This window comes from Cnephaeus nilssonii (assembly GCF_951640355.1).
Source record: "Cnephaeus nilssonii genome assembly, chromosome: 4".
Taxonomy (NCBI): Eukaryota; Metazoa; Chordata; class Mammalia; order Chiroptera; family Vespertilionidae; genus Cnephaeus; species Cnephaeus nilssonii.
In genome coordinates, this window is record NC_137075.1 from 21,269,566 (window position 1) to 21,284,848 (window position 15,283).

Consider the following 15,283-nt stretch of genomic DNA (forward strand, 5'->3'; position numbering starts at 1 on the left):
TCCCCCCCCCCCGCCCACGCACCCCTTCAAAAAGAGTATACTCTATGCTTACATTTATATAAAACTCTAAAAATGCAAACTCTAAGTGAAAGAAAGCTCAGTGGTTGCCTGGGGACTAGGGGTGTGGGAATGGGAGGAAAGGATAACAAAGGGGCAAAAGGAAATTTTGAGGGGGTGATGCATAGTTTGTTCACTATTTTCATGGTGGTGATGTTTTTATGGTTGTATGCAAACATTGAACTTACCAAACTGTACACTTTGAAAATGTGTAGTTTATTATATATCAATTACACCTGAATAAAGCTGTTTAAAAATTGTTTTAAAATTTGTTTTAATTTGATTTTTGAAATTACTAATGAGTGTGAATAGTTTTCACATGTTTTAGTTATGGGTATACACTTCTGTGATTTTTTTTTCATGTTCTCTACTAATTTTTCTACCTGTGCCTTAATTTCCTCCTGGATTTGTGTACTCTTTACATATTAGGGAAATTCATCCTAAAGTTCTCCATATTTTTTTCCCCTGTAATTTTTCTGGTACAGCATACTCATTTATTTGTACAAGATAATTTTAATCAATAGGATGTACTAGAACCCTACAAATCTTTAAACTACGGTAAATTGTTAATCATCGCTTTGCAAAACGAACCAAAATCATTTAAACAAAATTCAAATTAGTAAATGAAGGGGTGTTACAACAGTCTTCAGAATTGGCATCTAAAACATATCGCACGTCTGCTTTGATATTTTGGAGCTATTTTCTTAGGTTACCGTGACACAGTGCACAGTGGAGATGAAGGACCTTTATAAACAAAAAGCAGACGGTACTCTGCTGGGAGTTGGCTTCAAACAACGCACGCAGGCATTACCTCCTCTGCCTTTCTTGGGCTCCTCCTTCGACGGCTTACCCAGGAAACCAAAGGGGCGGGGATCACGCCACAGGTGATCTCACGCTGGCATGACGTCAAGAAATTTTGACGTCCGACGTCAGAAGGCCGTTGCCAGGGGGACCGTACTCTACTGACGGCAGAGTCGTGAAATCCCCTCCCCTCCATCCCTTTTCGGCTCCTGCGGGATCGAGGCTGCTAGAGACGCTTTCACCTTAAGGGGGCCTCCGGGAGCGAGGAGCCGAGCTGCTGACGCCGAGCGCCCCACCCCCGCGGCTCCGGTCCTGGGCCGGCCCGTGGCGGCGAGCGGCGGCCACAGGAAGCGGGCGGCGGCGGCGGCGGCGGCGGCCTCCCCAGGTCTCCCCAGCTCCGTGCCCGGCTGGAGAAGGGATCCGCCATATTGAGGCCGGAGCCGAAGGCGCCTGGCAGCCGCGGCGCGAGGCGGGTGGAGGCGGCGGCCCCGGCCTGGGTCTGGGAGGAGGCGGCTGCCCCGGGGCCCCGCAAGGTTGGGGAGTGAATGAGTCTCTCGCGCTAGCCTCCTCCCCGCCCACTCTCTCCTCTCTCCGCCGCCGGGGCCGGGGCCGGGCCGGGGCCGGGGCCGGCCGCGGCGGCAGGATGTTCTCCAAGAAGCCGCACGGGGACGTGAAGAAATCGACCCAAAAGGTGCTGGACACCAAGAAGGACGCGCTGACCCGACTCAAGCACCTGCGATGCGTCATCGGTGAGGAGCGGGGGGCGGCGGCGCCGCCGGAGGCCTGGGTGGCGGGCCAGCCTCCCGGGCGGGCGCCCCTGGGGACTCCCCGGTCCCGGCGCGGAGCGGGGCTGCGCGAGGGGAGGGCGAGGCGGCGCCTCTGCAGGGAGGCGGGAGGGCGGTTAATTTGGGGAAGAGAGAACTTGGCGCTTGTCAAACACTAACCACCAGTAACACAGGGTTATCTCATTTTGAGTGAATAATCCCACGTCATTTTTTTAGTGTTATCTAAAGACAGGTCTTTTTCCGACTTTCGGTGGACGTGGTGCTGTGGGGAATGGTGTTTATAGGACGTGTTTGCCCGATAGATGACTCCCGTCATCCCTGCCCAAGTGTAAATAATCCTCTCTCGGACAACCTAGACCTGTACCTGTGTTTTTCAAGTTTCTTGTGTACTGAGGGCCAGGAGGAAGCAGTCACACCTTTTTTTTTTTTGGCAAGTGGGTGGTTCCCCAAAACGCTGGTGGGAAGGAGCCCCGCCCTTGGTTAATGCACCTTGTTCCATCACCACTGTCCTGTAGGGAGAACTATTATTATTTATAGCCAACCAGGTAGGTTACAGCTTCCTTTGCCCCCAGAGAATCACATAGAACCCACTTGTATTTAACTAAAAATGTCTGGTCGTCTGTTTCCCTCTACTATTTTGCTGGCGGACCGAAGAGTGCCCTGCATTTTGGATGTAGTGTTCAAGGAATCTTGGACACTGGGTCCTTTTTTAGACTCACAGGGCTGTAATAATAGTTATGGAACATCTGGTTCAGTACTTGGATCTTTTTGATGAAATTTGAGGTGAGAAGGAAAGTCAGTTTGCCCGACTGAATACAGAGTTAATGTCAGAATGGAGTTTTGAACCCCACACGTCTGAAGGAGTCCTAGCTTAGAATTTATCTCAAGCTTTCTTCCTAACGAGTTTATTCCGTGATGTAAGTCCCTTATTTGGGGTGCCTGTTTCTCTACCAGACCGTACCGTACCATACATATCACATCACACTACCAGGATACCACCAGTAACACCTAACATTTGTATAGTGGTTTACTGTTTTCAAAATGATTTCCCATAAATTATAATTAATCCTCACAAGAATCCTACAGGTAGATATTATCCCCCATTGTTTACTAATGTGAAAGCTGACGTTTGGGAATGTCAAGTGGCCATCCAGGTACTAGAGGGCAGAGCCAGAAATGGAGCCCAGATTTCATATCTCCAGTATAGTTTTTTACTTTTCCTACATTTATGACAGCACATCTTTATCACAAGTACGTTGTACTTATTCCTGTGGAATAGAGAGAAAACAATTAAATACAGTTTAATGGTATAAAAAGAAGCCCAGCTTTCAAGAAAATATAAATTTTCTAAATGTAGTTGAGATTGTGATCTTTTAATTTATGATCTTCATTCCACTTGAGAGCTAACTCGTTGAAGAAAACATTTGGCTGAGAGTGAGAAAAAGAAAGAATGTGTGAGTGTAGGAGATGTATCACACATAATGGAAGTTTGAAATTGAAGACTTCATGGAATTTGACACCTACTTGGGATAAACTGTAGGTTGAGTAATGAATGGCAGAGCTATAAAGTTGAATTCCAGTGGAGTATTGACATTTCCTAAATTAAGCCATAGCTCTCTAATATTACAGTGAAGGAATGGCTCATGTATACTTTTTGACAGAAATTTCTTCCATGACAGAGGAGACAAGGTCTAAATTAAGTGGTCATACATACCGCATATTTTGTATGGCCTGGTTTCCTCGGTTTGAAAACAAAGCAATAATTTTAAAAAATCCTTTTACCTTTTAGTGATTTATGGGCTTTTTTTAAAAAAATAGAGCATATACTGTATAAAAACATTTAAAATATCCGTAAGAACCTTCAAATAGAGAACATTGTGGTTTCAGATTCCCGGCCCTATGTGTTGAGGAGGTTTATGTTTGGAAACATTTTTGCTTGTCAAAACTTGGGGGAGGTGCTTCCATCTCCTAGTGGGTAGCAGGAATGTTGAAAAAAAAAAATCTTACAATGCACAGGATAATCTCTCACAACAATATTCTAATTCTAGATGTCAATGGTGCCGAAGTTTAGAAACCTTGTCAAAATATAGTGTATAGAAGAGACACTTGAGAACCTTTTTTGGAAACAGGTACAAGTTTCACATAAAGTAAATGAGTATTGCCAGTTACACAGGATTTTGATTTTGATTTGGTTTCATCAGAACTATATTTTTAACCCTTAGATTGAACTGCCATTTATTTAGGATACTTATATAATTCAGTGGACCCAAATATATAACATATTTAAACATCCAGTGTAAACTTTTTTCAGGCATGCGTTCCCACTATAGGACAATTCCAGCTGAATTTATAGAACTTGACTCTGAAATACTGCTATATATTTGATATGTAGGAATTGGAAGTTACGAGTTATTATTTTTTAAAGAAATAAAACCTTGTCTAGTTTCAAAAGTTTTGTGTTTTCCTCTTATCTCCCCACCCCCCCTTTTTTTATATATATAACTGATAACTTTAAGATAATGACACTAAGCACATGTAAAGTGGCTAACATAATGCCTGACATATAGTGACTAAATATTAATTTTCATCATCTATGGCAAGGTAACAAATCAGCCTTCTAGATTTAAAAAGAAAAAGATGAGTTCTTATTTAGCTAATATATTGATTATTGTTGGGTCATTCTTTCTAATAGCTTTATTGAGGTATAATTGACATACAATAAATTGCACATATTTTTAAAGCATATAATTGAATAATTTTTGGCATATATATACTTTGTGAGGCCATCATGACAATTAAGATCCGGAACATATCCAGACAATTAGAATAATAACTCCCTAAAGTTTACTTTTTTCCCTTTGGAATCCCTTACTTCCATCCCTACTTGCACCTACTCTCTTCCCTGGTCTGTCACTGACCTGCTGTCACCTTAGAGTAGTTTGCATTTTGTGTGTGTGTGTGTATACATATATGTGGAATTTTACAATATTTTTTGTGTGATTTCTTTTATTCAGCCTTATTCTTTTGAAATTCATCAATATTGTTGTCGAGTATGTCAATAGCACATAGCTTTTATTGCTGAGTAGTATTCCATTGTATGAATATGCCACAGCTTGATTACCCATTCACCTGTTGATGGACATGTGGGTTTTCAGCTTCAGCTATTGCAAATAAAGCTCCTATGAGGGATACCTGTATAGCACGTTTTCTTTTCTCTTAGATAAATACCTAGGAATGGAATGGCTGAAATCATGTGGCAGTTGTTTGTTTAACTTTTTAAAGAAACTGCCATACTGTTTTTTACCATTTTACACTCTCATTGAAACATGCGGTTCGGGGTGCAAACTTCACGTGGGTCCTTGTCCGACAAAGTTGAAGAATAAATTCGAGAACTAAAAGATTTTAAAAATAAAAATGTAGAAGTTTATTGGAAGCATATACAAACTCCATCTGGGCAGGGCTGTCCCATAGGGGATGCCCTGAGAAAGGGCCCCCAAATGGGAAAAGCCTGCTTTCTCTCTCTAGTGGGAAAAATCTACTAGTAAATCTAAAAAATCTGTAAATCTCTTTGTCTCTGGCTTTATAAAGGCTGTAGTTCTTTGTCTGAACTTGAGCCTTTCTAATTGGACCCTTCCTCAATTTAGGACCCCTGTGCTTCCCTCATTGGTCATTTTGCTACATATAATTAGTTTCAGAGTCTTGGAGCTATTTCTGCCTTTCACATATCCATCTTATCTGTTCAGGTTGGAGTTGCTTTTAATCTCCCTTATGGCTCTACCAGCTGCTCAGGTCAGGGCTGCTTTTAATTGCTCAGGCCAGAAATGCCTTCATCCTCCCTGGACCCCCTCTTCCTGTCTGTCTAATTAAGCTAGCTAGCTAACCCTTATCATCATCAGCAGTGTATGGAGAGTACCATTTTCTCCACAAATGCACCAACCCCACTTTTTGCCAGTCTTCTTAATTTCAGCCACTATAAGAAGTATGTAGTGGTTATAATTAGTATTTCCCTGATATCTAATAACATTGAGCTTCTTTTCATGTGCTTATTTATCACTGTATAATTTCTTTGATGAAGTGGCTGCTCAAATCTTTTACCTATTTTTTAAATTGTTTGTTTTCTTATTCAGGTGTGAAAATTCTTTGTATTCTGGATAAAAGTATTTTATCAGATTTTTTTCCCCACCTTTGAATTGTCTTTTAATTTTCTTAACATTTTCTTTGAAGGAGGAGGAATTCTTAATTTTAAGTCCATATAATCAAACTTTTCTTTTATGGTTCATACTTTTGGTGTTGTATCTAAAATCTTTGTCTAACCCAAGGTCACAAAGATTTTCTTTTATGATTTATGATTTCTTTTAGCAGATTTTTAATTTTAGGATTTATATTTTGGTTAACTAACTTCTTTAGTTAACTTTGTAAATATGGTTTGAGATATGAATTGAAGTTTATTTTTTTGCACATGGATATCCTATTGTTCCAGCACCATTTGTTGAAAAAGACTGCCCTGTCTTACCATTGACTTGCCTTTGTAGTTTTTCAAAAACTCAGTTGACATGTATGTGTGGATCTATTTTTGGACTCCTTTTTTGTTCCTGTGATCTATTTGTCTGTGTTATTGCTAGTACCACAGTGTTTTTTTAAATTTATTGTAACTTGATAGTACATCTTGAAATCAGGTAGTGTTGTCCCTCCAACTTCGCTCTTCCTTTTCAAAGGTTTTTTTCTGGAGGTGGGCAGTATGCCATGTCATTTACATTTCCATATGAATTTTAAGATGTAGCTTGTCAATTTCTAAAATAAATAAGATAAATTTTCCTGCTGGGATTTTGATTGGGATTATGGTGAATCTATAGGTCAATTTGGGAAAAGTTAACAACAATATTGAAATCTCTGACTCATGAACAAGGTATGTTTCTCCATTTATATAGGGCTCTTTAATTTCTCTAGCAATGTTTTGTAGTTTTTAATGTACAGGTCTCTTTGTTACTTATTCCTAAATATTTTCTACTTTTGATGCTCTTGTAAATGACATCTTTATATTTGTTTCTGATTGTTGCTAGTGTAAGGAAATACAATTGATTTTTGTATATTGAGCCTTGTATTGTTTTAAAAAATTTAAATTTATTGGGGTGACATTGATTAATAAGGTTATGTAGGTTTCAAATGTATATTTCTATGATACATGATCTGTATATTTTTTTTATCCCACATTATACACACAATATCAAATTCCAATGCTGGTATTACCACCACCAATTATGACTGCTTGAAAAGTTAAATTTTTTTGGCATATCCTATGCCCATGAGCCTTGTATTTTAAAAACTTTATTAACTCACTAGAGGCCCGGTGCACGAAATTTGTGCACGGGGGGGGGGGGGGGCGCGGTGTGTCCCTCAGCCCAGCCTGCACCCTCTCCAGTCTGGGACTCCTTGAGGGATGTCCGACTGCCCGTTTAGGCCCGATCCCTATAGGGATCGGGCCTAAACGGGCAGTCGGACATCCCTCTCACAATCTAGGACTGCTGGCTCCCAACTGCTCGCCTGCCTGTCTTCCCGATTGCCCCTAACTGCTTCCGCCTGCCAGCCTGATCACCCCCTAACCACTCCCCTGCCAGCCTGATTGATGCCTAACTGCTCCCCTGCAGGCCTGGTCACTGCTAACTGCCCTCCCCTGCAGGCCTGGTCCCCCCCAACTACTCTCCCCTGCAGGCTGGGTCCCCCCCCCCAACTGCCCTTCCCTGCAGGCCCAGTCGCCCCCAACTTCCCTCCTCTGCCAGCCTGGTCACCCCTAACTGCCCTCCCCTGCAGGCTTGATCGCCCCCAACTGCCCTCCCTTGCAGGCCTGATCCCTCCCAACTGCCCTCCCCTGCTGGCCTGATCACCCACAACTGCCCTCCCTCCCTTGCAGACCTGGTCCCTCCCAACTGCCCTCCCCTGCTGGCTTGATCGCCCACAACTGCCCTCCCTTGCAGGCCTGGTCCCTCCCAACTGCCCTCCCCTGCTGGCCATCTTGTGTCAGCCATCTTGTGTCCACATGGGGGAAGCCATCTTTGACCACATGGGGGCAGCCATCTTGTGTGTTGGAGTGATGGTCAATTTGCATATTACTCTTTTATTAGATAGGATTAGTTCTATTAGCCTTTTGTAGATTCCATTGGATTTTTTACATAGACAATCTCGTTTGTGAATAAATGCTATTTTGCTTCTTCCTTTCTAATCTTCCTTTCCTTTATTTCTTTTTATTGCCTTTTGAACTCACTAGAACCTCTAGTAAAGTGTAGAATAGAAGTGGTGAGAGTGGATATCCTTGTCTTGTTTTTTTTTTACCATACAATATGATAACTGTAGGTTTTTTATAGATAGCCTTTATCATGTTGAAAAAGTTTCATTCCATTGCTAGTTTGCTGAAACTTTTCATCAGGAATGGATGTTAAATTTGTCAAATACTTTTCTTCTTTTGTTGAGATGGAAAGATGTTTTTTTCTTTTTTCATTTGTATGAAATGCTGTGTTATAGTCATTGATTTTCAAATGTTTACACAACTCTGCAATCTTGGGAGTAAGCTCAGTGGTCCTGTGTGTATTGTCATCCTATATAATAAAGCCTAATATGCTAAGTGTCTGGTCGTCCGTTCAACCAGTCAAAGTGTAATATGCTAATGATATGCTAAGGCCTCTCAACTGCTTGCTATGATGTACACTGACCACCAGGGGGCAGACGCTCTGACTGGTAGGTTAGCTTGCTGCTGGGTTCTGGCAGATCGGGTCTGAGTGAGATGGGCTGGACATGCCCTGGAGCCCTCCTGCATCCCTCGCTGGCCCCAATCATGCACCAGTGGTGTCCCTCAGCCTGGCCTGCACCCTCTCACAATCTGGGACCCCAGGGGATGTCAGAGAGGTGGTTTCAGCCAAATCCCACAGGCCAGGCTGAGGGAACCCACTGGTGCATGAATTCGTGCACCGGGCCTCTAGTATTTATATATTGTTGCATTTGATATGCTAAAATTTTGTTTATTGTTTATGTATTTATATTCATGAGAGATACTAGTCTGTAATTTTCCTGTGATTTTTTTGTTTGTTTGTTTTGAACCAGGTAATGTTAGTCTTACAATATTATAAGTGTTCTTTTTTTAAAATTAAATCTTTATTGTTGAAAGTATTACATATGTCCTCTTTCTCCTCCTCCCCTCCCCCCCCCCCATTGACCACTTCTAACCCTCTGCCCTCCACACTTCCCATTCCTCCCCCTCACCTCCTCCCCAACCCCAGGTCTTCTCCACTCTATTGTCTGTGTCCATGGATTATGCATATATGCATACAAGTTCTTTGATCACTTCCCACCCACTCTCCCTCCCTCGCCTTTCCTCTGAAATTCCGCAGTCTGTTCTATGCTTCTATGTCTCTGGATCTGTTTTGTTCATCACTTTATTTTGTTCATTAGTGTACACATATGAATGAGATCATGTGATACTTGTCTTTCTCTGATTGGCATATTTTGCTTAGCATAATACTCTCCAGGTCCGTCTATGCTGTTTCAAAGAGTAAGAGAATTTTTTTTATTGTTGCATAGTATTCCATGGTATAAATGTACCACAATTTTTTTATCCACCCATCTACTGATGGGCACTTAGGCTGTTTACAGATCTTAGCTATTGTAAATTGTGCTGCTATGAACATAGGGGTGCATACCTTATTTCTTTTCCTTTTTTTAAATTTAATATATTTTGATTGATTTCATAGAGGAAGGGAGAGGGATAGAAACATCAATGATGAGAGAGAATCATTGATTGGCTGCCTCCTGTGCCCCACACTGGGAGCCCAACAGTAGGGATCTAGCCTGACCAGGAATCAAACTGTGACCTCCTTCCTGGTTCATAGATTTATGCTCAACCACTGAGCCACGTCCTGCTGGCCATACCTTCTTTCTGATTGGTGTTTCAGGTTTCTTAGGGTGTAGTCCTAGAACTGAGATCACTTGGTCAAATGGCAGTTCCATAAATTTTTTGAGGAAACTCCATACTGTTTTCATAATGACTATAGCAGTCTACATTACCATTTAAGGTTATTATTGATAGGTACTTAATGATTGCCATTTTAATTTTGTATGTCCATGTTTCTCTCTTTTTCTTCTCATTACAGCAGTCCCTTTAGCATTTCTTGCACTGCTGGTTTGGTGGTGATAAATTCATTTAACCTTTTTTTTTTTTTTTTAAATCAACGAAGCTCTTTATTTTACCATCTATTTTGAATGATATCCTGCCTGGATATAGTAATCTTGGTTTCAGATCTTTGCTTTTCATTACCTAGAGTACTTCATGCCAGTCCCTCTGCCTGTTGAGTTTCTGATGAGAAATCAGGTGTCAGCCTTATGTGGGAACTCCTTTGTAGTTAACTGTTTGTTTTTCTCTTGCTGCCTTTAAGATTCTCTCTTTGTCTTTACTTTTTGGCATTTTAATTAGGATGTGTCTGGGCATGGGCCTGTTTGGGTTCTTCTTGCTTGAGACTCTGTGCCTTTGTACTTATGTGACTTTTTCTTTCATCAGGTTGGGATAGTTTTCTGCCTTATTTATTCAAATGTTCTCTATCCCTTGCTCACTTTCTTCTCCTCTGGTACACCTATTGTGTGACTATTGTTACATTTCATGTCCTACAGTTCCCTTAAGCTGTCCTCCTATTTTTAAATTGTTTTTCTTTTGATTCTCTGATTGCGTGATTTTTTTCTATCATCTGATTCACTGATCCTTTCCTTGGCTTCCCCTAATCTGCTGTGTATTCCTTCCACTGTGTTCTTTATTAGTGCTATGTCATTCTTCATACTTACTATGTCTTTTCTCAATGCTGTTGAGTGTCTTTGTCATCATTGTTCTGAACTCTATGTCTGATACGTTTCTTATCTCCATTTCATTTATTTCTCCTTCTGGAGAATTCTCTTCTGCACACGAAATTTTGTGTGTTGGCCCTTTAAGAGGGTGTCTGCATTTCCAGCTGTCTCCTTGTCAGACAGCAACCCTGCTGCTTTTCATAGCCATATGTTATGTGGCACCTTTCTTAGTTCTGATGCTCTCTGCTGGGGGCCCCAGCTAGGGGTTTAGAGCTCAGAGTTCACAGTGGTAAACCCCCTCAGCTGAGATATCTCTCCAAAACTTCCACTGCTGTCTGTGGGAGCTCAGCTAGCCCTTTTGTGCCTCCACCCTGCCTACCACTCTCCATGCAGTCTCCACTTTCCGTCCTTGGTTATCGGTTCTCTCCAGCTAGTCTTCAGTTGATTATTCAGGATGGTTTGGTTTCTTTGTTTATTTTTGTATTTTAGTTGAATTTCCAGTTTGGTCCTTAGAGCATGTCTGTGTAGTATACCCTTACTCCGTCACCATTTTTAATCCCCTGTAAGTATTCTTTTTAAATTTTCTGGAAGTGTTCACATAGAGTTGGTATTATTTTTCCTTAAGTGTTTGTAATAATTCACCATTTTTTAGTTGGATTGTTTGTTATTTTGCTATAAAGTTGTATGAGTTCTTTATATATTGTGGACATTAACTCCGTATTAGATATATGATTTGCAAATATTTTCTCCTATTCAGTCGGTTGCCTTTTCATTTTGTTCATTTTTTATTTATTTTTTGCTCTGCTTTTAAAATTTCATGTAATCCCACTTGTTTATTGCTTTTGTTGCTTTGCTTTGGTCTTCAGATTTAAAAAAATCATCACCAAGGCTAAGGTCAAGAAGCTTGCTACCTATTTTTTTCTTTTAGGAATTTTATGGTTTCAGGTCTTACATTCAAGTCTTTAATTCACTTTCAGTTAATTTTTGTATATGGTATAAGATAGGGGTCTAGTTGTTTTATTTTTCATGTGAATATCCAGTTTTCCCAACCCCATTTATTGATGAGACTGTCTGTCCTCTCTCTGTTGTGTATTCTTGCTCCTTTGTCATAAATCGATTGGCCGTTTATGCATAGATTTTTGTCTGGGCTCTCTATTCTGTTCTCTTTATACCAGTTTGTTTATGCCAATATTATACTGTTTTGATTACTATAGTTTTGTAATACGGTTTGAATCAGAGAGTGTGATGCTCCCCCTTTGTTCTTTCTCAAGATTGCATTGTTATTTGGGATCTTTTGTGGTTCCACACAAATTTTAGAATTGTTTTTACCTATTTTTGTGAAAAATGCCATTGTTGAGAGTTTTTATTAGGAATGGATGTTGAATTTTGTGGAATGCTTTTTCTGTACCTATTGAGAAGATATTAGGATTTTTATTTTTCATTTTGTTAATGTGTTAAATTGATTCATTTGTGGATTTTAAACCATCTTTGCATGCCTGGAATTAATGCCACCTAGTCATGGTTATGATCATTTTAATATATTGTTGACTTTGGTTGCTGACATTTTGTTGAGAATTTTTACATCTGTGTTCTTCAGGGATATTGTAATTTTTTCTTGTAGTGTCCTTGTTTTTTTTTTTTTTTAATCAGAGTAATGTGGATCTTGTAAAATGAGATTGAAAGTGTTCCCTCTCCTCTGTTATATGGAAGAGTCTGAGAAGGATTGGTGTGTATTCTTTTAAAAATTCATCAGTGAGCCCTGGCCCATATGGCCCAATTGGGCATTGTCCCAAGCACTAAAAGGTGCTGGTTCCATTCTTGATAAGGGCACATGTCCAGGTTGCAGGCCAGATTCCCAATAGGGGGCGTGCAGGAGGCAGCCAATTGATGTTACACTCTTACATTGATGTTCTCTTCTCTCTCTCTCCTTTCCTGTCTCTCTAAAAATCAATAAAATAAAAGGGAAAAAAATTCAGTGAAGTTATCTGGTTCTGGACTTTATTCTGTTGGAAGCTTTTTGATCACTGATCCAATCTCCTTATTTGTAATTGTTCTGTTTCGATTCAGACCTATAAGTAGTTATAGAGATCTGAATGATGTACATTTAATGTCATATTGATTTGATTAAGTTTGAGTCTGTGATCTTGCTCTGTGTTCTATTTGGCTTATCTGTTCTAAGTTTCCATTTTCCCCTCTCTGTCTTTTTTTTGCCTTCTTTTGTATTAGTTGAGTAAATTATGATTCATTTTTTTTATCTCCTTTGTTGGCTTATTAGCTCTTTTGTTTTATCATTTTATTGACTGCTTTATGATTTATAATATGCATCTCTAATTTACCAGTGTCTACTACTAAGTGATATTATACTGCTTTTTATCCTATATAATAAACAGGTAATATGCAAATTGACCATCACTCCAACACACAAGATGGGCACCACCATGTGGACACAAGATGGCCACCACAAGATGGCCACCACGACATGGCCAGCAGGGGAGGGCAGTTAGGGGCAAATAGGCTGGCAGGGGAGGGCAGTTGGGGGTGACCAGGCTGGCAGGGGAGGGCAGTTAGGGGCAACCAGGCCTGCAGGGGAGGGCAGTTTGGAGGGACAAGGCCTGTAGGGGAGGGCAGTTAGGGGCGACCAGGCTGGCAAGGGAGGGCAGTTAGGGGTGACTGGGCCAGCAGGGGAGGGCAGTTGGGGGGGACAAGGCCTGCAAGGGAGGACAGTTAGGGGCGACCAGGCCAGCAGGAGAGGGCAGTTAGGGATGACCAGGCCGGCAGGGGAGAGCAGTTAGGGGCAATTGGGCCGGCAGGGTAGCAGTTAGGCGTCAATCAGGCTGGCAGGCAGAAGCGGTTAGGGGGGATCAGGCAGGCAGGCAGGTGAGTGGTTGGGAGCCAGCAGTCCTGGATTGTGAGAGGGATGTCCGACTGCCCATCGGGATCGGGCCTAAATGGGCAGTCGGACATCCCTCAATGGGTCCCACATTGGAGAGGGTGCAGGCTGGGCTGAGGGACACCCTCCTCTTGCACTAATTTCGTGTACCGGGCCTCTAGTATTGAATAAGAACTTTACAAGAGTGTACTTTCATTTCTCACCGCAGCTTTTATGCTTTTTCGGTCATACATTTTCTTATACATGTTGTAAAATCTACACTATTTTATTTTGTTTAAATAAACAGTTATTTTTAAAAGACTTTAAAATAAGATAAAAGCATATATTTATCTGTATAGCACTATATCCTGCATTCTTCATTTCTTTGCAGAGATAGATATTTCCTTCCATCCATTATCATTTTGTTTCTTTCTGAAGGATTACCTTTATCCTTCGTTCTGTGATGATGATTTCGTGATGTATTCTTTATGATCCTGTTGGTGTGAAAAGTATTTTGCCTTCTTTTTTTGAAAGATTTGCTTTGTTTACTATCCTGGATTGGTAGCTTTTTTCCTTGGCCCCTTAAAGATTTTACTCTGCTGTCTTTGTGCTAGTACTGTTTCTGATATACATTCTGCTTTCTTCCTCTGTGTTTACATCATTTTCATTTTCTGGCTACTTTTAAGATTTTTCTCTTCATTACCAGTTTTTAGCAATATGTGCTGGGTATAGTTTTAAAAATATTTTTTTGGGTGGGGTTCATTGAGCTTATTAGATTGTGGGTTTATAGTTTTCAAAAAGTTGGGGGAAATTTTAGCCATTTCTCCCTACTAAGTTCCCCCATCCCTTTTTGAAATTTATGAGTGCTTTAGTAACTATAATATTAGATTAGGTTATTAGAAAGTATTATTAGTAATTGGAAAGTCTCATAGCAGGAAAACAACTGACATTCTTTTAATTTTTTTATTCTTTTTGTTTTATCTTAGATAGTTTCTATTTCTCTGTCTTCAAGTTCACTACTCTTTTCTTTTGCTATATGCAGTCAGCCAGTTTATTTTTCATCTCAGACATTATAGTTTTATCTAGTTCATTTTGTATATGTTAAATTATATGTGCAAGTTATATTGTTCATATGTCTTAATTATTATATCTGCAGAATACCATTAAAGTAACAATAGTTCTCTGCTCATTCTAACATCTGTCAAATCTGCATCAGTTTTAATCAGCTGATTATTCTCTTCATCCGGGGTTGTTTTCTTGCTTCTTTGTATGTTGAGTAATCTCTGGGTGGTTTGATATTGTGAATTTTACCTTCTTAGTTACTAAGTATTTTTGTCTTATTATAAAGTCGAGCTTTTTTTGAGGGGTGCTATTAAATTGCCTTGAAACAGTTTGATCATTTCAGGTCTTTTACACTTTGTTGAATGGGTCCATCTAGGGCTAATTACTATCTATGTAAGTGTAAATCCTTTTGTATATATTCTACCAAAATACTCTGTAAATTATGAGGAAAATTTTTTATAACCCAGCTCTTGGGAACAAGCACTGTTCTTGGTCTTATGTAAGCATCTGGTACTTACTTTCTCAAATTCTTTCACATAGTTCTCTCTCCTCTCTTGGAAAGTTTCCTTACAAGGTGTTGTGATCATACTGGAAAGTGATTCTCCAGTTCCCTGGGTTCTCATTGTATGCAGCTTTCTCCTTTTTGTTGCTCTGTTCTGTGAACTCCTAATTACCTTGGTCTTCTTGGACTCTCAGGCCATTTTCTCAATTCCTGGATACCACTGGCTCTGCCTGGATTTTCTTTCCTCACACCAAGGCTTGGAAATTCTTAAGTAGGAGAAGTCAAAGTGCATTTTGTTTGTTTGCTCTCTGTCACAAATTACTTTAATGTCCACACCTGCTTGAAACAAACAAACCCCCCAAAACCCGGAAACATAACAGATTTCAA

At 40.4% G+C, this 15,283-nt stretch overlaps 1 protein-coding gene across 4 annotated transcripts in view; it reads left to right on the forward strand.

Moving 5' to 3' along the window:
• Positions 1 to 1,111: 1,111 nt before the first annotated feature.
• The window catches only part of RALGAPA1 (Ral GTPase activating protein catalytic subunit alpha 1), a 278,398-nt gene continuing 264,226 nt past the window's right edge, over positions 1,112 to 15,283 (forward strand). For all 4 annotated transcript variants that reach the window (XM_079767517.1, XM_079767520.1, XM_079767518.1 and 1 more), the window contains exon 1: positions 1,112 to 1,607. In XM_079767517.1, the coding sequence (XP_079623643.1) occupies positions 1,502 to 1,607 (106 nt within the window). In that variant the 5' untranslated portion in view covers positions 1,112 to 1,501. The remainder of the gene's footprint in view (positions 1,608 to 15,283) is intronic.